General features: G+C 40.3%; 1 protein-coding gene across 1 annotated transcript in view; it reads right to left on the bottom strand.

The window, feature by feature from the left end:
* The window catches only part of tsnare1 (T-SNARE Domain Containing 1), a 186,085-nt gene that overhangs the window by 62,531 nt on the left and 97,992 nt on the right, over positions 1–25,562 (bottom strand). Inside the window, exons 8-9 of the mRNA XM_029505222.1 lie at positions 22,450–22,605; positions 3,380–3,452 (exon numbers count right to left, since the gene is read on the bottom strand). Of these exons, the coding sequence (XP_029361082.1) occupies positions 3,380–3,452; positions 22,450–22,605 (229 nt within the window). The remainder of the gene's footprint in view (positions 1–3,379; positions 3,453–22,449; positions 22,606–25,562) is intronic.

Genomic DNA, 25,562 nt, shown 5'->3' on the forward strand with positions numbered 1-25,562 from the left:
ACTAAAATGATAGCAACTTTACTGGAGTCAAGGCTTCTTCTCTCTCTGTGTTGGAATGTAGTTACCGCCATCTCTAGGTCAGATGACTGGAGTGAAAACAACAAAATGTCTTCTTAATAATTGTAGAAAATTTTGCACGTAAACATAATCTCAAATCCTCAATCTGGGAGCATTCATAGTCTCAAGATGATGAGATCTTTTTTTCTCTCCTTTCCCTCAGGTGCATTACTTGTGATGAGACCTACTGAGATTTCTGTTACCACCATCTGGAATAATTCATTCATATATTCCACAAAGGCCTTTCATATGAAGACACATCTGTAGTGGATGATAATATCCAATAGAAACAAGTCATCAGTGTCCAATCCCAAAAAAGCAGTTGGTTCTTCTGATGAGTACAAATGAAACTAGTTTCAACACCTCTGTGTAAGGTGCCAGAGTTTCAATGAGGCTGATGGTGTATCTTGACTCACAGGCTTTAATATAGTGTGTCCTTAGCCAGCATGAATAAACTGTAAAAGCACTAATCCTTCCTTCTTGAGCCTATTCATTTCTTTGTATTACCTGGTGCTTTTGCGACAAACGCCTCCACAGCAAACACATTATTCATATCCGCTACTACACCAAGAGAGCCTTGTTCAAAAAAGGCCAAAGGCAATTTCAGTGCATCTCTTTTTAATGGGTTGAGGTCCATTATTGCATGGCTCTGTAATGATCAGATTAGACTTCTGCTGTGGTATAATGCCGTGAACTCTGCAGTCTTTCTCAGAGCACTCCTCTCCATCTCTCCCTTCATCCATTTGGAGGGGGCAGGGGGAGGTACATTTTGTTCCTTCTTCTTCTGTGTCCAAAACATCACATCGAACAGTCTTTCACATGCAAATGATTAGATGGTTAAAAACTCACTGTGGTTTGTTTTGTGTTTGGTTGTCCCAAACAAACACGCCACGTAGCAGAATTTTCAAACAGAATCAAGAAAGATTGGAGAATGCTAAGGAAGTGTTCCACGTATTCTATAGCAGCATCCCAATTCATGGCAACATCTTTTGAATACTTCAAAGTTTGTTTGTTTTTTATTCACAGTGTAATGACATATGCTGTGATTGCAATTACATGTCAGACAGAATGTAGCAAAAAGAATGAAGCTGGTATGGATTTGATGTGACAGTCAGTCATTCTCAGTACCATGCTTTTTCAAAATGAGAAAAACCTTTTGTTAGTTGTAAAAATCTGATCTCAAAATGAAAATTCAGATTAAATCTGGACAAAGGATTGAAGCACAGCATTTCTTATATTTTTATCTTGATGGAAAGTACCTGCTCCCATGTGATGTCATTGATCTGGGTGTGGCTACAGACAGAGCACTCCTGAGAGTTTGAACTCAGCCTGAGCCAGCCAGACTCTAAAGGGTATTTAAAGGGCATCTACATTAGCCTGATTGAAGGCAGCAGACAAAAGGCAGCAATTAGCACAAGTTATTGCTCTTCTTTTCCTTCAGAAAACAGCACACGCACACACACACACACACATGCATGCTGCACAGTCTTTACACTTTAATGGTTCAGCACCATTAAGCTGGGATGTATATAAAGCATTTAGAGCCTTGGATTTCTTTTTTTTCTTTTTTTTTTGTGAACCATAACCTTTTTGATTACAGCCTCTGATGTGAACACACACAGCTCTATAAGGAGCCTTGTCTGAAAGATGTTATTTCTTATAGACAAGGATAACATGAACTGAAATTGTAATCAAATTTCATAAAATTACCATAATTTTTGCAGGTTACTGCATAAATACATCTTCATTGTTCTATAGGTGTGCTGCCACAAAGACAGTTGAGAGTCAGAGCAGTTTGAAAAGTTAAAAAGTTACAAAACTTTACATCAACTTTCATTGACTCCTTTTATCACTAATTAGGGCATCAGTATCATTTAGGAATGTCCATTAAATAAGTCTCATCATGCAACTTGACAGACACACAGTGATGTTGAAGCTGGGAACTTTGCAGGCAATTAAGCAAACTATTAAGGCCAGTGTCCACCCACTTTGAGCTCAGGCCTATGTAATCACAGAGCTTCCACTGCAAAGGCAGAGCATATGAATGAATACCAGGCAATGTATTTTTAAAGATTCATAAAGTTTAAAGGTGGATGTTCATCTTTTTTTTGATTATAAATCATGTCTACTTTTGATATTAATCCTCAATATTATTATTTATACTTAAAATATCAGAGGTCTCAGGCCACAGAAAAATTCTCACAGCCTGTGTTAAGCAACTGAGCTTTAAAAACAGCTGACATGATTTCTGGAGTTCTACACAACTGTTTTGTTTGGGTTGTCCAATGATATTTTCCCTTTGGACATCAGGGAAAAGAAGCTGCATCCCAAACATGTGCCGGCGTGTGCCACTGCTTCATTGCCACTATGCAATGCAATGGTATGGTAGCAGGCTACAGTTTATTACACACTGTAGAGCTGGTTGTCCATCTCTTAGAAAACAGTCAGCCAATTAAAAGAATGTCTAAGGTCCTATCCTGATTGTCCCACCAACAGATTTGGCACATTTTGAGGATTCACATCTTCAAGCGGAACAAGTTGATTTGGAGCAGAGACTGAAATTCAGGCCGATTTCCTGTTTCCTGTTCCTTTTCACCAATATAACAATCAGATAGAAAACCACTACGTGTGTCGGTTAGGGGTCAAGCAAAACTAAAGATTAAAGGGTTCATTTAGCTAGAAAATAAACTGTGAATGAAACGACTTTTCTAGCCTCTGCTTAATGTGTTTTGCAGATAAGGCTTTAGATTAAAATTTGAAGAATAATCTGCCTTAACACACCTTTCCCCTCCTCTCAGAATTGATCTTCAAACCCATCACATTACTTTTCAGGTACATCTATTTTTCTCCGCCGTTGTTTGACATTATTAAGTAAAAGCCAATTCTCCAGTAAACATTTGTGATGGAGTTTGATGTTGCTCATGGCAGGTTTGTGACCCAGCACCAAAGCCTCTATATCTGCCCTATATCTGTATGCTGACTTTCATTCTTTTTGCCAAGGCACAATCACTGCAGGGTGCAGAGAGCCATTTACAGATATCAGGGTCTCTAAATGGATTTTCTCTTACCAGCTACTGTCTGTAAACCCACAGTGTTTTGTTTCTCATCATAGAATCTGTCAGCGTGGCGGCAGCAGCAGTAAGGTGGAGGTTAAAAAGTTTGTTTTGCCCAGCAGAATTTTCAAGCTGGTGTTATTAATCAAGCACATCAAATTAAAATAAGACCACAAAGGTTATGCATGCTAATTGATTCAGGGACAACAATGTAAACAATATTCCTCACACACTCAGACACACACACTAACCATGCATTCATATCTTACCTATGGCATCTCCTTGTTCGTGGACCATAGTGGCCAGATCCTTCATGATCTGACTGACGTCAAGCATGTCTCTCTGTGGACAAAGCACACAGTATACCGAAATATTATACTGCTATTCAACACACAGTCTGTTGGAGCTCCATCACTGGAGATGAGCATTAAAAGGTACAGAAAATACAAAATCATTACTTTGGAGGCTTCACAATTGTTCTTATTTAATGTTTGACAGACGGTTGCAGATTGCCTTAAAACATAAAAGAACAAACATTAACCTCCAGTGGTTTAGTCCAATTATAGTGACGTTGTTAAAATGGCCCTAGTTCTCACAACCCCAGATAAGTGGATGAAGATGGATGGATGAATGGATGTTTTCTTCTCAAGCTTATGGTGTCAGTATGTAGTTTGTTTTTTTTTTAAGCCTTCTTCAGTGCAATATGACACAACTTTTTTTATAATGGTCCCATTCAGAGGAAACCCTACCAGGGTGTGGCTACCATGTAGTTGACGGACTGTACCACAGAATCAGGATATTACAAAGCAGGTCAGACCAAGCCCTCAATTCTCTTCAGCTACACCTTCTTCTATAATATGTTTTCTACAGGTTGAACCAAGATGGTCAATAGAAAAATGATAAATGAAAGGATTCAAAGTAGTTGTTGTACAAACCAATGGGTGACGTCGAGTTGGGTAGATAATTGCTTCAGGAAAATTAGCTATGAGGCCGAAGTGGATTTTCAAATTTTCTCATTTTGCTGTGTGTCTAAGGCCAGACAGCTAATCATCGATTTTGTATCAACTGTTCTCATTGTTTTCAATAATTCAATCGTTTTATTGTTTTATATATCAAGCAGAAACAAATAGAAAAACCCTTTGTGACGATAACCCTTCAGGTCCAGTTTCACTATCAGACAAAGAATTATTAACTTGCTGTATTTTGTTCAAATAAATCAATTTGCGAATCAATTTGTTGTTTTGTTGTTATTTCTATTCGCCTAGTTGAATTTTGTGAAACACGTCAGTTACCTTTAATGAGGCTCCACAATGAATAACATTACTAAATATAGATTTGATTAAAATATACATATATAGTGTTGTAAAATTTGATTGATTTGGATGCAAAATAAAGATATAGGAGGTTACCGTAATTTCCGGAATATAAACCGCTACTTTTTTCACACGCTTTGAACCCTGTGGCTAATTTATGGATGTTTAAGGGTAACGAGCTTCATGCCGCCAATACACATACCAAAGAAATTACCGAACAGGTCACAGAGGACCAATTAAATTGTTCGAATTAAATTAAACGCACCCACACTAAATTCTTCAGATCAGTCATTTATTTTGCATTTCAAGCACACACCCTTATCATGGAAAACACAGAAGCAATTCAAATGATGCAGCTTTCAAATTAAAGTTGATCGATCTGGCGAAAAGGCAAAATCATAATTCCTGCCATATGCTATTTCCTCCCATATTTCTGACACCTGTGGCTTATAAATCAGTGAGGCCTATATATTTACAAAACAGTTTTTCTCTTTAAATTTAGTGGGTGCAGCTTATATTCAGGTGCGCTCTACAGTCCGGAATCTGCACAAGACAGTCCCAGAGGTACACCCTGGACAGGTCACCAGTCTTTTGCAGGGTCAACATTTAGAGACACGCTACATTTCATCCTGGTGCACGTCCTTGAACTGTGGGAAGAAGCTGGGGAATCTGGGACCATATGCAAACTTTATACAGAAAAGAAAACGAGTCTCATAGAAAGGCCTGGGGCCCAAGCCAAGAAACTTTCTGCAGTGGGACAAAAGAACCAACATCTCGATAAAGTTATATGTGTGTTTGTGTTTGACTTCTATGTTTGATATATTGGTATAAAATGATTAGTTAGGATAGGAGAGAAAAATAAAGTAAGTAAGTAAATAATGGGTTCATAAATACATAAATCTAATTTCCTCTCCCTTTATTTGATAAGCTTGCTGGATTTGTGTTCAATCTGAAATGTAATGTGCTTGTGTTTACTGAAAATAAAAAAAAATAAAAAGGTGCTCAAAATATGTGTTGAGTTATTTCTCTGTCACCGTTCAGAACTGACTACTGCAGCTATGGTTGACCGCGGTTAATTCTCAACAGTCTCCACTGCTTTGAATCCGCTCTCAGTGTTCAACTCAAAGCAATATGAAAGCTTATAAAATCTCTGTCTATCTCCTGCTCACAGGTCCCCCCTTTCTTCCATTATAGCTCTGTGCAATCACAGCTGCGTTTGTGTAGCCTAACCCACTGGGCCATCCATCACAGGTGGCGGAGATTGCTGTGGAAACTGGCAGTCATCCTGCCACTTGGCAAAAACCATTTGAATGGAGCCAGAATGGCCCCTGGCAAACCTTGTGATGCCTGACTTTTATTTATTTATTTATTTATTTTTTATCTTTGGGCAACCCTGTCTATGCTGAAGCAGAATAACACATTTATTTTACCTGGCAAAGCACTGGGCAATCAGGGCTCATTTCATCATAATGACAGAGCAGTGTGTAACCAATTTAGCAAAGTCTGTGTGGAAGTGAATTCGAATAGGCATAGAGGGAGATGCACACACAAGGAGACGGCAGAGATGTGATGGGATGGGACCCCTGCCTGGGGGCGGAGTGGGTGGCCAGGCTTGGGGCCAACACTCTGCCCTTTTCCATATTTCATGGGCTTTAAATTCTGCTCATGGCCAATGTCATGGGCACTGGATCCAGGCACCACTGCTCCGGACCAGGAATGAGGATTTTTTTTCCCAAGTTTTTTTCACCAGGTTTAGCACAGTAGGCTCCTTATCACCCAGGTCATGGATCTCAGAACAAAGTGTGTGCACCTGAGGTCTCTCTCACTGCTCCAACTTGGTTCACTTGGCCTGCACTAAAGCAAAAGACAACAGATTAGTTCTGTTTGGTCCTCACACATTGCACATCACAAGTAATCACTAGATACTACCTATCAGGAGATTTTCAGTCCACAGTGTATTTGTCCTTGATGACCTAAGAGGACACACACTTGATTTCTGAACATGTTATTGATGGGTAAAAATGTCTGCCTTGTAAGGACAACAGAAAATGCAGAATCTTAACAAAGACATTTTGATGGAGCTCATCATCCATCATGTTATCATACCACAGTAACCTGCCTGCCTCCTGTGTTCTGCTGGTGTCCCTGGGCCAGGATGAGGACCAAAATCGCAGACAGACCTCACTTCAACACCTATCACTGTTCACTTTTACTTATTTACTCAAATTATTTTATCATAAACATTTTTTCTCTTACATTAGCATGACATCATATATATTATTATCATACACACATATGTGTTTGTGATTGTGTTATCACTTTTTTCCCTCCTCTGATAATTATATGCATATTAAATCATTCATATTGACCACCACTGACCCCTCAACCTCTCCTCACAAAATAGAATAAAAGGTTAGATTAAATGGTTAAGTAGCTTTAACTTTAAATTTCTATGAATATATGTCATTAATGTTTATTATTAATATATATGTTTTGTGTCTTTTTAATGTGTGTCTGTTATATGTAACCTGAGTACCAAACTGTTTGTTTGGTTAAGTAAGTTCTGTGTTTTCAATTGGACAGCAAGTGGCATAGTGGTTTGTGCTGTTGCCCCACAATAAGGAGGTCACAGGTTGGGTTCCCGGCCCGGCCTTTCTGTGCGGAGTTTGCATGTTCTCCCTGTGCCTATGTGGGTTTCCTCCCACTGTCCAAAGACATCATGTTTCCGTTAACTGGTGACCTGTGGCCTGTGATGGACTGATGACCTGTTGTGACCCTGAAACGGAAATTTCACTAGTTCACAGTTTTCTCAGAAAGCTGTAATATAATATACAAATCAAAACAAAGAATGACTCAGTTATGTCTAATTTTCACGGCTACCAACATGGGAAACCATGTTGGAGAATATCAGATAAAAGCTGAGGTTCTTTTTCTCATTTTCCTTTCATAAATAAATAAATAACTGTTAATCACCAAAGTCAAGGCCAGGATAAGTGAAATGACTTTCATTTCTCTTTGAGTGAATCCTGAGCTGTTGACTCTCACTTCCTACAGTTAGGTATATACGGTATGCAGAAGTGAACTTTCTGTGTTGGGATCAATAAAGTGCCAGCAAAATTTTATTGCTTCTTTCAGATTGATTTGATGCAGCCAATGTGTCAGACCCATCCTCAGCTCACCTGTGACACCTAATGTCAGTCCCCCTGCCACTGTTGTTACCGTGGGGCTGATGAAAAGAACGTACTTGAACAAGTGACAGGCTCAAGAGTCTGTGTATTTTATTAGAATAAAAAGTTGGACTTCAGTTCAGACAGCTGTTCCATCGCCACTATGAAGACAGCAAAAACTAAATTTAACTTGAGGCTGCGATAAAAAAAAAAAAAAAAAAATCAAAGCTTTTCCAACCTGCAGATCGTTGGATAGGTGATTAGCAAAGCTAACTCCTCTTTGTTGATATTTTCATGTCTGTATTATCCAGAGACTGCTCCATTGAGTGTCCCCTGTACGATTACTCTATTGTGGTTCTGTCTTACATTCTTTTACAACAGTACGACTCTACAAGGCACAGTTTGATACCTTTGCAAGTTATCAGCACAATGAAGATGATTTATATTCCAGTGAGTGATAGCAAGCTGTGAAGATTAGAGACGGGGCCGCATGCAGTACAATTCATCCTGGTCAGACTTTTTTATTCAGAGATAGCACTTTATGGAAATCAGCAGCAACACATGCTAATATGTCGTTGAGTCTCACACTGCAAAACTGCGATGAGGCAAAGCTTGGAGGTTTCCTCTTGCACCTGCAGAGGGAAGTGTGGCACAGACAAGTGCTCCTCATCAAGGTGAGCAAGCCTTCATACTGAGGGCTGATTGAGTATGCAAGTCTGCCACAAGGAGGTAAAGCGCTGATAGACAGCATGGCCCCTGAAGAGGTGTCTGGGCGATTCAAGGATTTTTCGTACCTTGTTTACTATGAGAAGTTCTTTGGAACTCCGAGTAGTCTCTCCCAGTTATTTTTTTTTCTTTTGGAAAAATAAATGCAGAGGAATTAGAGTAAGACTTCAATGAGAGAGAGGATTTTCACTGCATCCTAAAACCAGACCAATTGATGATTAAACTACAGTTACTGTGTCCACGGGATCACAGTTAGTCATGTCATAACAATTTTGTGACAAGGCTCATTTTTGAAATGAGGTTTCTTATCCACTGTTGGCCTGTAACTGTGACTGACTATTTCATGTGTTGTCATTTTGCTTTAGAGCTTGAAGGTCCATGCAGTCTAAAGATTTGTGGCCTTTTGCTGTAAGTCAGGACTAAGTTATCTATTAAATACTAGACTGTATTAATATTTTATTAATACTGTTGTTCAGTTATTATTATTTTTTTCCCTCATTTCTTAGTTTTCAAAGTTAGTTTATTTATGTGTCGAGAGTGCTGAGAGCAAAGCGGCCCCAGAGTCAAATTACTTGTATGTGTGAACATACTTGGCTAATAAAGCTGATCTTGATTTGGATTCTGATTCTGAAAGTTTCAAATGTCTCAGTCCACACAGTCTGTATTCAGAAACTGCGATGTCACAACAAAGCAGTCCCTGACCTCTGCCATGCCCCTAAGTCTGGCTCATTGGACCCTCCAGCAAACCTTACACAATTGGGTTTCCCTGGCTGACATTTTCGCTACATCACTCACAAAACAGTAAGTCAATTGGAAGAGGGTCGGTGATCCTCTTTTCCGGTTGGATCACTGACCTGCTGTTACTTGAGCTCCAGAAAGGAGGAGAGAGGAGATTTAAAACTGCATTTATGGTTTTTGGTTCTTCTACCACAAACATATATTGTTATGGATAGCAACACATCAAAAAGTGTGTGCATGCATCATAACTGACGGTAATGATAATATATGATATGATTTCAGATGATGCCATTTAAATAATAAGTAACAATATCAGTATCTGATGGATAGAAAATTGCTGCATGCTATAGCTGGGATTTCGTGAGAATGTCTTTCATTTAAGATATTCTTATTAACATACTTATGCCTATTGCACACCTGCTGCGTGAATACGTTTTTCTCTTACCATTGAGTCTAGACTAAAGTGAATCAACAGTGATTTCATCCACTATCGTAGGATACTGCCTGGAAAGACTGCAAAATATCTTTTTGAATTACTGCAAGTGATGAAACTTTTATTTCCTGCTCCTCCTGGCAATTTGTAAAGTTACATTTTATATCCATACCTTATGTCAGCATTGCAGCCTCTGTTTGGGTTCTGTCCTCCTGCCTATCTATGTCTCCCTCCTGTGTGATTACCTGTCCCTTGCTCATGCTGCTGTGCCTGTCTAGTGTCTCCCTGGTCTGAGAATATTGTGTGATTACCCTGATTTGGTGCCAGTTTGTCGAGTACCTTGTGTCAACGTTCCAACAGATTTACCTGGTCTTCTCTTTTAGACCTTTTGATCGGATCTGTGCCTATTTATGGATTTAACCCCTGCCTTATGGATATGGTTTTGGATACTTTGGCCTGTGAGTTTGGACTTTCTGTGTATCAGTCTGGGATTTGGGAACTGAACTTGCCTCTTGTCTTTGGAGTAGTGCATTTTTTTCTTTCACTTGTGGTTCAATGTGACAATAATGTTATAAGTTTTTATGTTTTCCCCACAGTAACTCATAATGTTTTGATAAGAAATACATTTATTCACTAATAGCTAACTAACTAATTTTCCTTATTATTAACGAGGCGTTATCTCTGAGTTACTGGTTGTAGGAAACAGTACTGCATACTTTGTCAACAGTACTATCACAAGGTGTTTAGGGATCAAGTTGTTGTGTATCTCAGGTGGCTGATTTGAGCAGAACATTAACTGACAGTTGTGATTTCGCAATGACGTATCCATTCTCCACAGGCACTTTAGTCACTCACTGCCATTTCAAGTCCCATCTGCATATCCTGCTACATTCTAACAAATCCATAGCCTGTGACAGGGGAGAGAATTCATTTAAAGTGTGCCAAGCAGCTCAATGCAACATTGTGCTCCCAATCAATCCCGATAATACATCAGTATGTATCCTCTGATGAACTCCAGTTGGAAAATGAATCATTTTTAATGTGAAAATTCAGACAAGTTATTGGTTTAGATCAGACTGTGGGGCTGTGACAGTGACGAGCAGTCCAGATATACTCGTTTATCTCTAGATCTGCACTAGCACACTATTCTGAAGAGCTCAAGAATGTGAGGCAAACCAAAAGACTGCCCCTCCTTGACAAAAGCAGAGAGACCTCTTCATCACCTCCACACCCACAAACATGAAGGCCGAAGATCTGTTTTATAAATCCCTCCCTGCACATTGCATAGAAAAGTTACATCAACTATGCAGCATCTCTTTACTGTTCTCTGTGTGCATTACTGAGAAGACAGTGAATTACTGGCTTCATTATTTAAGTGAAAAAGGAACCAAGTTTTTCTTGGGTGATGAAAATGTCGGTTGCATTTAATTTAGTTTTAGTCATCATGTTTTTTATTATTTCTCATTCCATTTTCTTCATTCGTTCGACCACCAATTTGACAAAAGCATTTTCATGACGGAGGTAACACTTTATGCAGTTGTGTCCCTGTGGCCCAAGACTTCAAGGACCTGGATTTAGTTGAGCAGGACATCCAACTGGCAGTTTTATCAGGTGCCAGAATCCCGAGCTGAGGCCAAGTCAGAGAGCATTCTGGCTTCAATGCCAAACACCTGATCTTTTCAATAATCATTTCTACATCCTTATTTCCATCCTCAGTTCATTCAAACATCCGTTATCTATACTGATTATGCATGAGGGTCAAGGGGATGCTGGAGTCAATCCCAGCTAAGACATGAGGAGGCTGGGGTTCATGGTGGACAGGTTTCCAGTCGATTCCAGAGCAGACATATAGAGACACACACAGACAAGTAACCATTCACGCACACACACACACACGCTCATATCTACTGGCAAATTAGAATCACCAATATCCTAAACCTGCACGTCTTTGGATTTGGGATAAAATTGAAGTGATCATCTATTCTGCCTTTCAAAGATCATTGTTTGTAATTCTGCCATCACTTTCTGAGTTCGAGCATCTCCAAAACTGCAGCTCTGTGGGATCTTCCTGGTCTGCACTGGTGAGGATCTACCAGAAGTGGTCCAAGGAAGGAAAACCACTGGATTAGAGATAGAATCATTTGTCAAGATTCATAGATGGTTGTGAGGAGTGAGGGCTGGACCATGTGGTCTGATCCAACATCGGGTGCATGGAACCATTCTTTCTTGGCTTGAAATCCTACTTTACTCATTGCAGCAAGGGAAAATCCTTTGCCTGCCGACGTCCACAAAGGGGTGCCCCAAGGTTTGGTTCTTGGACACCACCCTCCCTTCTTGAAATACATACTCCTTGGGTCTCCTGGGGTCCAATTAAGACTTGTCTTACCACTCCTATATATTTATCCACAGGACTCAGCAAGACCTTCTCAATGAAAGAACATCGCCTTTAAATACCTCCATCTAACACTAAACTGCTAGGTGTCATGTTTGACAACAAATTACCATTCTCTAACCATGCAGCTGTGTCTCAGTCATGTCTGGTCACTATATACAACATCAGAAAAATCAGGCCTGTGTTCAGTAAAACCTTCACAGATGATGGTCCAGAATGAAGCAGCTTGTCTGGTCTTCAATCAGCCTAAAACATAACATTGATCATTTACTAACTGGCCAATGCCTGCTGCCCATGTTCACCTAAATCGCATTTAAGTATGTGATGGTTGCCTTCAGAGAGATTTCTGGATCTGCAACATCTTCTCCAATGAAGTCATATACAGGAGTGAACTGCTGTGGTCCCCAAAGGAATGTGGTCTAGGCTGATCTAACATTACTTTCAATAAAACCAGCTTGGTTCCCAGATGGTGCAACTCGATCATGATTCCTATGAAAGCAGGATCATTGCTCTTAACTTTCAGAAAGCTCTGGAAATCTCTGTCTTTCCATGAGCAGCTTGTCTCCTAAAACCTTCAAGTCTAAGTGACACTTTTGTCGAACTTTTTCATACGATCAACTTAGTGTATTTAATAGATGCAGTACTTGATATTCAATCAATGCATCTGCAGACTGATTGTGTACCACCGAACTTTTGCTGATGTTCCTCTTGGTACGTTACTTTCGAACTGCCTAAAATAAGTAAATGTAAACGTAATCTAAGAGCTTCTGACGCTCAAACTGCTGAATAAGCTGATGCGAGTTCCGATAGAAAGGGGTCAGAACACACAGAGCATCAAAGTTTCAGACCAGACAGGGTGTCCAGGTTGACCCCTGTCCATGGACCATGGAGCAATGGAACGTGGTCTGGCCTGATACATTATGAGGATGATCAGGCGTGCGTGCGTCTCTTACCTGGCTAAGACATGACACCAGGATGCACCAAACGATGAAGACCAGCTGATGGAGGGACTTCGCCTCACAACTTCCAAGACTTAACTCTTGTGTTGTGTTCATGTTTTTGTTATTTTGCTGATTTTGTGGGTCTTGTGGACCCATTGTTATTTTGGGTTTGCAACAATGTGATCAAAACTATATATACATTGAAATACTAGACAAATGTTTACTTCAACCCATTTATAGCCATTATAAACAGCATATATTGTAAATATTTACAATTCTGCCTTTGTCAGATCAAAGTCATGAATTCAAATGCTACCTTTTTTGTTCTTGTCTTTGTTTAATAGCATTAAATAAAAAAAGAAAATCAGTCATAAACAAAATGAGTGGACAAAATGAATCATGTCCAGGACAGTTCTCTTTGCTTGTTTTCCTTTTTTCTTTCAGGGATTCCTCCATGAGCTTTCCCTGTACAGACTTGTAAATTCCAAGCATATGAGGAAGTGGCATCACATTCAGATCTTTATATCATATTTTGCAGGTTTAGATGGTACTTCCTAAAGGGGCAGCGCCCCCTGAATAAGCATCAGCTGCTCATCAATGGTGACATTAGGCCCAGAGGTAGGCCGTGCACCCATTTATCCCACGCTGTCCTGACAGCATCTAGCTTGTCTCTCTGATCTTGAGGTAGTTGGTTGTCTCACTTGTAGAAGCGGACAATCCTGGAAATTTTGTGGAAGCTTTCCAAAGACTTTGTTGTACAGAAACGTTTTCTGACAGTTTCGGCACCCCACAGAGATTATGTGTATTCCCCTTTGAACTGAAAACTCCAACGAGGATAAGAACCACAAAGTAGGCATGTAAATGTTGGCCTATCTTCTTCTACCTTTAGTTTCACAATTTTTTGATATCCATATTACTTCACTTGCTGACTGCTAATGAGCTTCTGTTCCTGGAGTTGGCTGCTGACAGGCTGGTCCTGTAGCTCCTCTTTGTTTTAGAACTAGCCGATGTTAAATGTAATATCTTCTTGAAAGTCACTGTCAGACAGAATTTTGTCTTCCTTTACATCAGGGATTCCCAACCCCTGTGCCGTGGACCAATACTGGGCCGGTGACCATTTGGTAACGGGCCAAAAACACTTTTCTGGGTATTTTATTATGAAAAATTTCCAACTTAACTCCCAGGTGTTTTCCGCACTTTATTAAATTGGCAAGCTAACCCTAACCAAAATGGTCCACAAAGAGAAGTCACTGGAGTGTTTCTTTGATAAGGGAGAAGGAGCCTGTGATAATCATTTAATAGGTATATAAAGTCCATAATATAAGGTGTAGTAGTTGCATTTACATTCCTCTTTCCTTTTTTAAATTTTTAAATTACAGTGGGGGAATGTGACAACAGAGAGTATTGGTTTTGCAACAATGTTGGTACCTTGTGGGAGAATGGCAGGCAGAAACACAAAGCTCACACAGACACTCATATTCCTAAACACGTACCCACACACACACACACACACACACACACACACACACACACACACACACACACACACACACACTTACAGCAGGCCAAGGCAGGAGGGGAGCGTGGAGGTACACAGTTTCTATGCCTGTCTCATCGCTTATTCACAAACTACATAAAAGGAGCCTGGACACATTCTCAAGCTGATAAAGGTATTTTAAGCATCATTCTGTAAAGTCAGTTTACATACCACTTTATTTCCTGGGTAAGGAAATCCTGGATAAGAAATACTTTCAAGGCCAGTCACATGCACGAGTAGTTAATGTAGAAGTCTTCATAAATAAGTTATGCCAACGATAACTTCTAATCTTGGTACATATTACAGAAGCATGGTTATGGATAATCAAAGTGACTTGGACAAAAGACAAATAAGTTTATCTCCTCTTCTCTCTGATGCTCTGTTAACCACCCCCCTCTTCTCCCTCTCTCATTCTGTTTGAAATGTATGCTTAATGCTGATATGAAATTCTCCCTACATCTCCCACCTGAGCCCAAAGGCATTGGGCAACAGGACACAGTGACACCGCCACAGCAGAAAAAAAAAAAAAGAAAGAAAAGTTGAGTAGACTTACTCACACGCTCAATGGTGAGAAAAGGGAGGAAGGTTAAAAAACGATGGCTTTTTTGCCACACCAGCTGCAAGATAGGCATCTCTTTTGCCCTTTTGCCCTGAATATCATAACACAATGCCAGTAGCGGGTCCTCAAGGCCAGCAAGGACACCCAGCTGAAAATACTTGAGACAGAGGTTCAGCGTGTCTCCTCTCTCCTGACTTCAAAATAGCTCACATCGGGACAGCAAAATACATCCACTCCTGTTTATAGTTGGTGAACAGCTTTATGCATCTTAGTGGTGGATCCAATATTCACTGAATCTGTCCGTTCATGTAATTTGAGGCAGACCACACAGTATGTTGTGACAGACAGGTTCTGATTTAATTTGCTCGATGATAATGTCGTGTCATGCTTGAAATCATTCTGTGTTTCTGTTGTTATAACCCAACCTTTTTGTGTCAGTGGTTGTTTTACTTGTCTTTGGGGTGTTTTTGAGGTCCCCCTGTTCCCAATTAGCTTTGCTTTCCTTACGTAAACAGGCTGTAGCCATTTTGTTCCCTACTGAAAGGACTTGTCATTCCTATGTGGTGCCCATAAAAAGGGCTGGTTGAACACAAAAAATGATGAGGAAAACAGATAACTACATGGGAGATGTTATTAATAATATAATCCCTAGAGGAAAAATAAAATGCCATAGCAAGTGGATACAAATATAGTCAAATGTTGAGAGAAAGAGAACTGGGGTCAACAGTGATGTGGGGCGTATATATATATATATATATATATTTTTTTTTTTTTTTTTTGTATTGGTCTGAATGCCTTATTGCATTTTATTGTTGTGTAATTTATTAAATTCATTCACACATACTTAGCACAAAACAGTGACTGTCAGTGTAAAGCATTGTAAAATTCATGCAGGCACACTTTACAACTGAGAGGTCCATTAGTGCAGAGTGCATGGAGGGGCGTTACAGTTGCCACAGTAACAGCTAGGGAAATTTAGCCAGTATCAAGATGCAGGGGTGAGAGTGTATCAACTTCCCTAAATTTCAACATTCTGCATATATCAATCCACTTCAAATTCAATTCATCTCAGTCAATATTTTTTCACAGTTCAGATGAAATAAGTCATGGGTGTCTGTCTGCTTATTGATCCTTTTCATTAATTCAGTCCAGGTGTGCACACATTGCAGTTCATTTCCAACCATGACACTCCCCTTCCTTCTTTGTGGATCGGTAGAATCACAAAATTTTCTGCTGTTTCCTTTTCCTTCCTATCCCCAACTCCCCTAGTAGTGTGTTTAGTATATGAACAAATCCATTTGCACTTGCTCTCTACCTGATTTTCTTTGCAGCCAAACTTTCCAGCACTGTTTGAGCCCAATCCTGTCTTTGTCCCAGCCAATACTTTCTTTGCTCTTGTCTCTTGCTTCCAAGAGCTGCGGCAATCTTAGTTATCTTTTATTTAAACAGCTTTTCACACCAACACTTTTGTCTCCACTTTAATTAAATTTCAGCTGAGCTTAGAAGCAGAATATCTTACTACTGTCTGAACCCCTCCAAAAATTTCACTGAACTTTAGAAATACTTACAACTATTTACCTTGTGTGCAGTCATTCATTGGTAAACTAAAACCTGGTTTACTGAGCTTTAGCAGACAATCGACTTTGACTGGAATCGAAGCACTCCAATTTCACAAAAAGCTGATGCTGTCATTTTCTTGAGGGATCCAGCAGATGGTATAAGATCGCCCATGTCATTGGCTTCAGTGGAAACAGAGGGAAATCAATATTCTTTTATTTGTCTGGGTTAAGAACACATTTCTCAGCTAATAAATAACTTTCTCTAAGATATTTTCTGCTGAAAGTCTAAAGGTCATTTTGTTTGTGTAACAGAACAATTCATCTGGTGGGGCTTCCCACTATACCTGTCTTCAATGAAAAGTAAACTCTGTGGATACACTGTCCTGAGAATACATTGGTAGGACAGACACACCTTGCTTTGGTCTTTTTTTTACCTCTGTCTGCTGGGCCAGGCGTTGTATTCAGAATGTCCTTGAAAGCTGTCCTTTGTTATACCCTGAACTGGGGCTGGAATTTTCCTGAAAATGATGCAGAGGCTGGAAACCAGACTTATCTCTAAACACCTAACTATACTGAAGGACAATGTGTGCAAGAGTTAAGTTATCCATCTCTCAGGATGCTCAAAGCGAAAATTATTCTTATGTAATTTGGTTCTTGTAACACTCCATGATAGCGGTATTGATCTTCAAGTGAGGGTGCAACTGAAGAAGACAGGGCTGGATTTTACATGCTCTGTGCTCTATGCTGAATGTGTGGTACAGTCTGTCAATCACACTAATTCATTCCCTGCTTTATAGTCTATTTTCCTCTAAATGGGATGGGACCATCTAAAACATGAACATCATATTGTACTAAAGACTTGAAACTATAGACTGAGACCATTAACTCATTCAGGATATGGTTACTGAGCTCGCAGTATGAACATTGGCTCGAACATTGGTCATTGCATGGTCATTAGATTGAATGCAGGTTTGAGGGTCCTCAGCATCAAGTTCCCTCTACAGTCCATGACTGCTTTTAATACAGAAAGAGTATATGCTCAATTTATATAGCTCAACTGTAACAAATTTAAACCTCCTTAAATATGACTAATTATTTATGTCCACAAAAAAAACAAAACACAAAAACATGTTTAGTAAGTTTTAAAACGCTTTTTAAAGTTACATATCCGTTTTCCCCACTTCTTGTGCTAATTAATACATTTTTCATTAATTCATCTTCAACTGCTTTTCCTTTTTGCAGGTTGCAGAGCTGCTGGAGCCAATCCCAGCTCACACTGGGTGAGGGCGGGATACACCCTGGACAGGTCACCTGTCCATCACAGGGCCAACACACAGAGACCAACAACCACTCACACTCACACCTACCGACAATTTAGAGTCACCAATTAACCCAAACTAAACCTAACCTAAACTCTGCAATTCAGCCTGTATATCTATAAATTACCTTTTTGCTTACACAATTTCTTGATCCATGTAATCTTTCATCCCAAAACCTGATTTTTGTTGTATAAGCACAAGAGATTGTATCCATGTACAATGAACAGAGCTCTAGTCTTGGAGAGGACTTGCAAACATGACAGATGTCAGGACATCAGTAGGTAAAGGCTTAGTCAACTAAACCTTACTGAGACCAGCTGTGCTTACAGTCGTGCACTTTGAGTTTACGACCAGTTCACACATACTTCCATCTTCTGAGGAAGAAAGAATTATCCACAGAACAACATCAAACCTTTACCCGAGGAAGAGAGAGAGAGATGGGGGGTGGGTCTGTCTTTCTGACAGACAGAAAGCTCTTGGTCCTGTGGGATGAGCTGTTTGGATTCACAGCAAACACTGCTGATTTAGTGCTATGAGGGATGAGATTGTGTTTGGATAACATGTACAGAGGGGAGGAGGGTGATATGGAGGTGGAAAAGCACATTGTCAGATACTATCACTCTCCAAAAAGGAACAGCGTCAAGCCCATCAGCACCTACCACCTACCAACGATGGCATTTATCTACGCTGCGATGACTAAAGCGCAGGCCAGACGCCTGTTTGAACACCAATCATCTGGCTGGCCCAGCTCGGCGCATGTGCTGAAATGAAGCTGTCATCTGTGCTGTGGTTCTCGCACTGTGTCACTCTGCGGGGAGAGATTGATGCGCTTCCTTTTTTGCTCCTATTCAGCACAATTCCCATGGCGGGATTAACTGATTTAAAACATTGATGAAGTTCAGATTGTTCTGCCCGGGAACAGAGATATGTCTTCACTACACTGCAAAGTGCTCCAAAACATTATTATTAGTCTTCAAACCACTGGATGGCGAGCCAGAGCCTAAAGATGGACTGCCGCATATAGGATTTTCATTTTAAGAGCAGACTGCAGCCAAGTGTCAGACTTCTATTGGCTTAACTCTATGCCTCTGAGACTGTTGATTAAGTTTGCATCTGTCAAAGGTGTCGCCCTCAAATGCGGAGAGGTAGGTTCAACAAAGCTCAGACATCAAGGGGTCTATCAAGGGGCCACCACAATAAAGACAATAGATTTACACACCGTTTCCCAAGAACCATAGTAGGGAAGGCTTTATTATCAAAGTGACAGCAAAATGGTCCTCCTAGGTGTCAATCACAGTTTTTCTTTGGTGCCAGCTATAAAGTTTCATTTTGTAGTTGAAGCAGTAATGTTTTCTGGCAAAGATTTTTCTGTTGTGGGTTGTGATATGCAGGGGGTTCAGATGGATGTTGGGCATATGTTCAGGACCTCAGGGGTAACAATACATATCTTTAATGTGGTTAGGTGTAGACTGTATAGATAAGCTTTGTGCCAGAGCCATGCCCATTTATTATTCTAATCATGGTGATAAATATCTGCAGAAATGCTGCCAGCACACTCTTAATGTTTACTTTTCTAACCATGACAACTGCAGCTGATTCAGACAATGCTATGACACTGATTCCTTTGGGAGCAGAATTGGACAGAAAAGGATTCTGTAAGTTCATACAGCAGTTTGGAATGGAAAGAAATTCCTCTCTTCTCTCATCACCCTAACCCTAACCCATTACAGTTATTTTTAAATGATTTCAGTGTTAAACATAATGAAATGCTCATCCATGCCTTTAAAAGTTAAGTCTGGAAATATTCTGATTCCAAACACACTTCGCCCAGGTAAAGGAACAAACAAGTCTATATAAGAACCTTATTAATTGGGAAGCATTCAATATCCTGCAGCAGCGTTGGGGTACTGTGACAAAATACTAATAAGCTTTCAGAGGCAGCAGAAGAAGGCAGAGCTCTTCTGGATTTCTTGTTACTAACTTGGCAAACGTTGGCCACCGGGCAGGCGATATCGGATGATATTTTTCATGTTTTGGTGGTTGTTGAAAAATCAGGCTTTCTATTTAAGATACCTTACTTTAAAGGTAAATAGCCAGGGCTTTTTGTTGTTGTTGTTGTGTGTAGGACTATGGGATGGATTTATGCACATGAATATACAGGATTTCATTTCTCATCCGACATATGGTGCAAACAGCTTAGCAAATGTGGCCCCGAGAGAGTATATGTAAACAGGCTTACAATCACAATATTGCCCCTTTGGATTTCAGAGACTGGTGGGGAATACATGGGTGGGAAGATTGAACCACCAGTGACAAATATTTATCTTCTGGAAAATGTGTGAAATATTAAATCTGCAGAGGGACAAAATTTTAGGCGAAATGCAACACAAGAAAGGAAGTTGTCTGTCTCCTGGGCCCATAAGAATCAGAAAGCCCCAACAAACTGTCCTGATGCAAATTGACTTGAGGATGAGAAGTTAAAGTGAAGAACTTTGCTTGCTGGAAGACCAAAACCAACAACTCTCTAAAACTGGTAAACTCTAAAGGTTAATGGTTTAATAAGTGTTCATTTGAAATTATGATAGAATCAGGGTGTTTTCTGAGTGATCTAATACAAATACAGCAGATTTCAAGTAAACAGATTTCAGGTCAATAAAACCAAGTCCTACAGTTATATGTGTCCAGTTGTCTGTGTAGGGCAGTGAATGCTTTTTTGTGACATCACAAAGTTTCAGACAGCTGACTTTGACAGCATAAACAGTTTATAGCATATGTAGAACTTATTTATATTTACAGAACACATGGAAGTCTGCTTTTAGACTATATGGACTTTTTTACACAGCATAGCTCAGTACAGGTTGAAAGACTGTGTTACTTCACTGACTTCAGTCCTGCTCATCAGCTCCATTATCTTCACATGAGCTGACTTACCTTATTATGACCTGTCTGTCTATTATAAACTCACTGCCACGCCTCACACAGTCTCTCAAACAGTTTTTTACATCATGCAAGCCTTCCCATCATTCTCTCTCCTGGTTTTGACCCATCCTGTGTCTGACCAGCCTCCTTCTTCTCAGCCCTGCTGAATACACTTGTGTTCTGAACTTGACTTTGGGTCACTCATCGCTTTAATCCTTATCCAAGAGTTCTCCTGTCAGGCAAGGTCTTGACCTTTGTGTCAGTATTGTTGAAGAAATGCACCTCTTTGTAGTATTTCTCACACTCACCTGAGCCAGTGTGGTCTTGCATTAACCAAATCTTTGCACTCTTAACCACTCGGTTATTCTGCCTTATCTGCTATGCTGCCTGAACTAGCTCCAAGTTAAAGACTGAAAGACGGTAGTCTGGTCTGATAGATCAGGTTTTCTTTACATGATGTAAAAAATTGATTGATGGATGTTTGGATGTGTGGGTGTATGTAGAGGACCAGGGAGTGGAGAGACTGTGATGCTTTGAACAATGTTTTGCTGGGAAACCTTAAGTCCTTCCATTTGTGCGGATGTTACTTTGTCACGTACCACCCACCTACCTAGCACTGACCAAAACATTGATCAGACCGAGTCTTCATGGAAACAACATTCAATAACGTCAGAAGCCTCTTTCAGCTGGATGATGCTACCTGACTCACTGACACAAACGTTGAGGAATGATCTGAGGAACAACAACCAGTTCAAGGTATTGACTTGGCTCCAAAGTCTCCAGCTCTCAACTCAATCCAGCATTGAGAGGATGAGATGGACAAAAAAGTCTTATGAGTTTCATGGAGGGTTCCTCTGACAACCTCCAAGACTCTGGTGCTTATATCTTGGTCCAGATACCACAGCTCATCTTCAGAGGTCAAGAGGACTCCATCAATCCCCCATCCTTCAATAGCTCAAGACTATTGTAGAGGCAAAAAGGGGACCTAGACAACATAATGCTGGTGGCCATAATTTCATGACTAATTGGTTTGCCCTGTCTTGGCCATATGTTGCAACCCCTCGCAGCCCACATTCTTCTGCTTGAAGATTTAACCTCAGATTCATGTCTCTCCATTCCTATTGTAAAGTAAAATAAATAATATGAAGAGTGAAGGTGGACAGCAGCATAGTAGTTAGCACTGTTGCCCCATGACAAGAAAGTCGCAGGCCTTTCTGTGCAGTGATTGCATGTTCTCCCCGTGCCTGTGTGGGTTTCTTCTGGGTTCTCTGTCCAGAGAGTGTTTAGGTTAATTGGTGACTCTGTCTGTCCTGCGATGGACTAGGGACCCAGTATGAGCTGGGATTGGCTGCAGCACCACCCTCCTGATCCAGAAATGGATAATCGGTAGAAAATGAATGAACAAATGAAAGAGTGAAGGTGCATTGTTCCACCAACAGCAGTTAATGTTGACAGGGCAACTGCTTCATGTTAACAGGGCAATATTTCAATGCCACTGGATCCATTGCCCTGTGAGCTTGGACTGGCTCCAGCACCCCGCGCAACCCGGAAATGGATAAGCTTCAGAAAATGAAAGAATGAATGAATGGACCCACTCTCCTGCATTCATTATCAATACAACATAAATAAAAGCTGCAGTGCCTGTGGCCACTACTGAAGAGCCAAAGTCAGGTTTTTCATCCCCAGCTGCTTTTGATCTGCCTACGTCCAAACTGATCTAATTCCAGAGTGCTCACCTCGATCTGCAGCAGGGCCTCTTCTCTTTGGCGGAGCACCTCCACGTCCTCCTCACTGATCTCAGACAAGAAAGCCTGAGCTCTCCCGTCCAACCCTGCTGCTTCTCCAAATAGTGGACCCTCTTCTGTCTGTTCGCTAGATGGGGTCTGCACATTCTGTTGGATTACACACAAACACAGTACTGAAATGCCAGTCAATTCAACCATAACTACAACAACAGCAGTTCAGCTCCCAGGGCTCTCTACATTATTCATGTAATGAGGCTGAGAGTAAGTTTTAACATGAAGACTATCTTCAACTTTGCACTTCTTCATTTCTCACCTTTCTCTCACCACTTCTTGGAACCAGTTGATTTCAGATGAGTCAGTGAAAGAAAGATATTTTGCCGCCATCGCTGGAATATTACAATCTCACTTTGTTACATCATATGCGACCTATAGGTTTCCTAATGAAAAATATAAGGTAGCAGCTTTGAAGTACACCAGAGTGAAAGTAAAAGAATGATTAAAAAAGGCAATAACTTCCTTTCAAACTGTTTTCAAGCATCTGGGGCCTGTATAATCCAACCTGTATTAACATTGACAGATCTCTTTTCGTTATCTGGCCTCACTTACCTAGACATTCACAAGCTTGATAAGCGGTTTCACAACAACAGTTATGAAATTTTTCATTGAACCCAGGGTTTTCCCTTTTGGATCAGTGTGCGTTCACATTAAAGGGGCAGGGTTTTTTGGATATGACCAATCATGGTATAGAGAGCCTCACAGACCATAAAAAGAGGAATGCTGACTGCACCACAGAGCCATCACTGCCCGAGGTCTGAATAACTTTTGCAATCGCTTTGAGTCATGCAACTCCACCCACTGCACCAGGCTCTACCTGGGGAGCAGTCCCTCAGCGTGTCAAATGTGGACATCAGGAGGACACTACTTGAAAAGCAGCTGGATCAGATGGCCCCCCAGGATGGTTTCTGAGGGAATGTGTTCAGGAAGTTGCTGGGGTACTGACAGACACCTTTACCACTTCTCTGGCCCAGGCTGTGGTGCTGCTCTGTTTCAAGAGCTCCACTATTTTCCCAATCCCAAAAACCTCTGTAGTGAGAGGTATGAATGACTATTAACCAGGACTCTCTCTTCGACTGTTATGAAGTGCCAGGAGCAACTGGTACTGACCCACATCAAGAACTCATCAGTGTGGACCCACAACAGCATGTATATGGGAAAAACTAGTCTATGTCTGATGCAATATCACTCTGCTCTCATTCACCTGGAAGATTGGGACATACTGTATGTGTCAGGTTGCTCTTTCCAGATTTGAGTTCTGAGTTCAATACCATCATCCTGCAGACATTAGCCAGCCAAATGCTGCTGCTGATGGGGCTAAAACCATCAATGTGCAACTGGGTTCTGGACTTTTGGACAGGCAGACCACAGTCTGAGAGAGAGGTGGGAGAACAGTGGTGAGCAGCAGACCCCAGGCCATGATTTGTTCACCCTCCAGAAAGCTGCGTAGCCTCAGAGCTCGTACAACCAGGTTGAGGTGTAGCTTCTTCCCTAAGGCCGTGAGGCTCATGAACTTAAGAACTTTGTGATACAAACTTTCCTCTGTACCTCATTACTCATTATTGCACTTTATACCAATATGCCACACTTTAACATGTTTTTATTTGTTGGTTTTATTATGATATGATTTTAAGGACTGGCTTTTAGATTATTAACTATTTTTTATTACCTTGGTCCTGGGAGGCACTTTTCATTCTATCGTGTTCTTCAACATGTTTGAATGTCAAAATAAAATACCTTAACCCGAACCCAGAGATTATCAGTGTCAGTTGCTGTAGTGATTGAAATTAAGACTTGTGGCATTCTAGAAATTCAGTCATTATAGCATATTCTTTTGAAAGTTGAGAACTGTAATCACAATTTTGAAAGTGTACTAGCCAAATCACAGTTTAAAAAGGTCAGGTATAAGACCTGAGAAATCAGAATTTTTACAATTTTCAGCCAAAATGAAAGGGAAAAAATACCCTTCTGTGGTGCAAATAGTTCCTGTCCCTCCCAACCTTGTGTGGGTAAGCAGTATACATAATGAATGGATTATTGGATGAATAGTGCATACTTCTGAATCAAACACGATGAAACAAACAATCTTTGCAATTCAAAGGATGTACTGACCTATTTTGAAGTTTGGAAGGTTTGGACACACACACACAAGTTTGGAAAATCTTTTCTGATCTTTTCAAACGAACCATCGCCTCTTTTAAAGTCATGTCGTGAAGTTTGAGGTTTTCATATTATTATCTAATCTGGGTGACAAAAAAGCAACTGTAGTTAGTTAATACATATTCAACAGGATTTTGCAGAGTGATTGCACTGAAAAATAATGTTCCAGCAATTCTTGTAAAAGCCTTGTAAGGAATAAGGACTATTACAATTGTATGATTTTTTTTTTTTCATTTAGTGACGGTTATGTTTTATTTGAGATCGAGGAGGTATTTGTATTGTATTGTATTTTGTTTTATTTAGTTCTGAGCTCCAATAGTGCATTACAGTCAAAGTACATCTTCTGATGAAGATAAAATAAAAAAAGGCTGAACATCAGAGAAAAAAAAAAGCTAGAGGGGTGGATAAAAACTAAAAGAAAGAGAAGAATTAAGTAGTTATTAGTTAGTTAAATGGAACTAAAAATTGTCTTCACTCATTCAACTAGTTTAGGCCAAATACATTTCCTGCTCAAAGGTATTAACACATATGGAACTAAAGAGCTGGGAAAAGTTGATGGTTGATTTGACTTTATAAAGGAATCTGTTTTGGGGTCCCAATTTATGTTTTTCTGTGGCTATTAATCATTCCTGTAAAACATTTGGGTGTTCTTTTGTGTTTTAGCCAATGGTTATGTCATCCCACTGACTGTTTATAATAGTAGCGCTGTAAGGTGAGCTAAGGTCAGGGTTACCACCCAATTAGGATAGAGTACAGAGCAGGCCACATCTGGCCCTTTGGCCCACAAACCAATGGGTGACATTACGGTGGGCTGACGCTTGGTTCATCCAGATACTGGTCCTATCAAGCTTTCAACCTTCAAAGGTGTTACAAAATAAACAATTACAGTT

This window comes from Echeneis naucrates, chromosome 6 (assembly GCF_900963305.1).
Source record: "Echeneis naucrates chromosome 6, fEcheNa1.1, whole genome shotgun sequence".
Lineage (NCBI taxonomy): Eukaryota > Metazoa > Chordata > Actinopteri > Carangiformes > Echeneidae > Echeneis > Echeneis naucrates.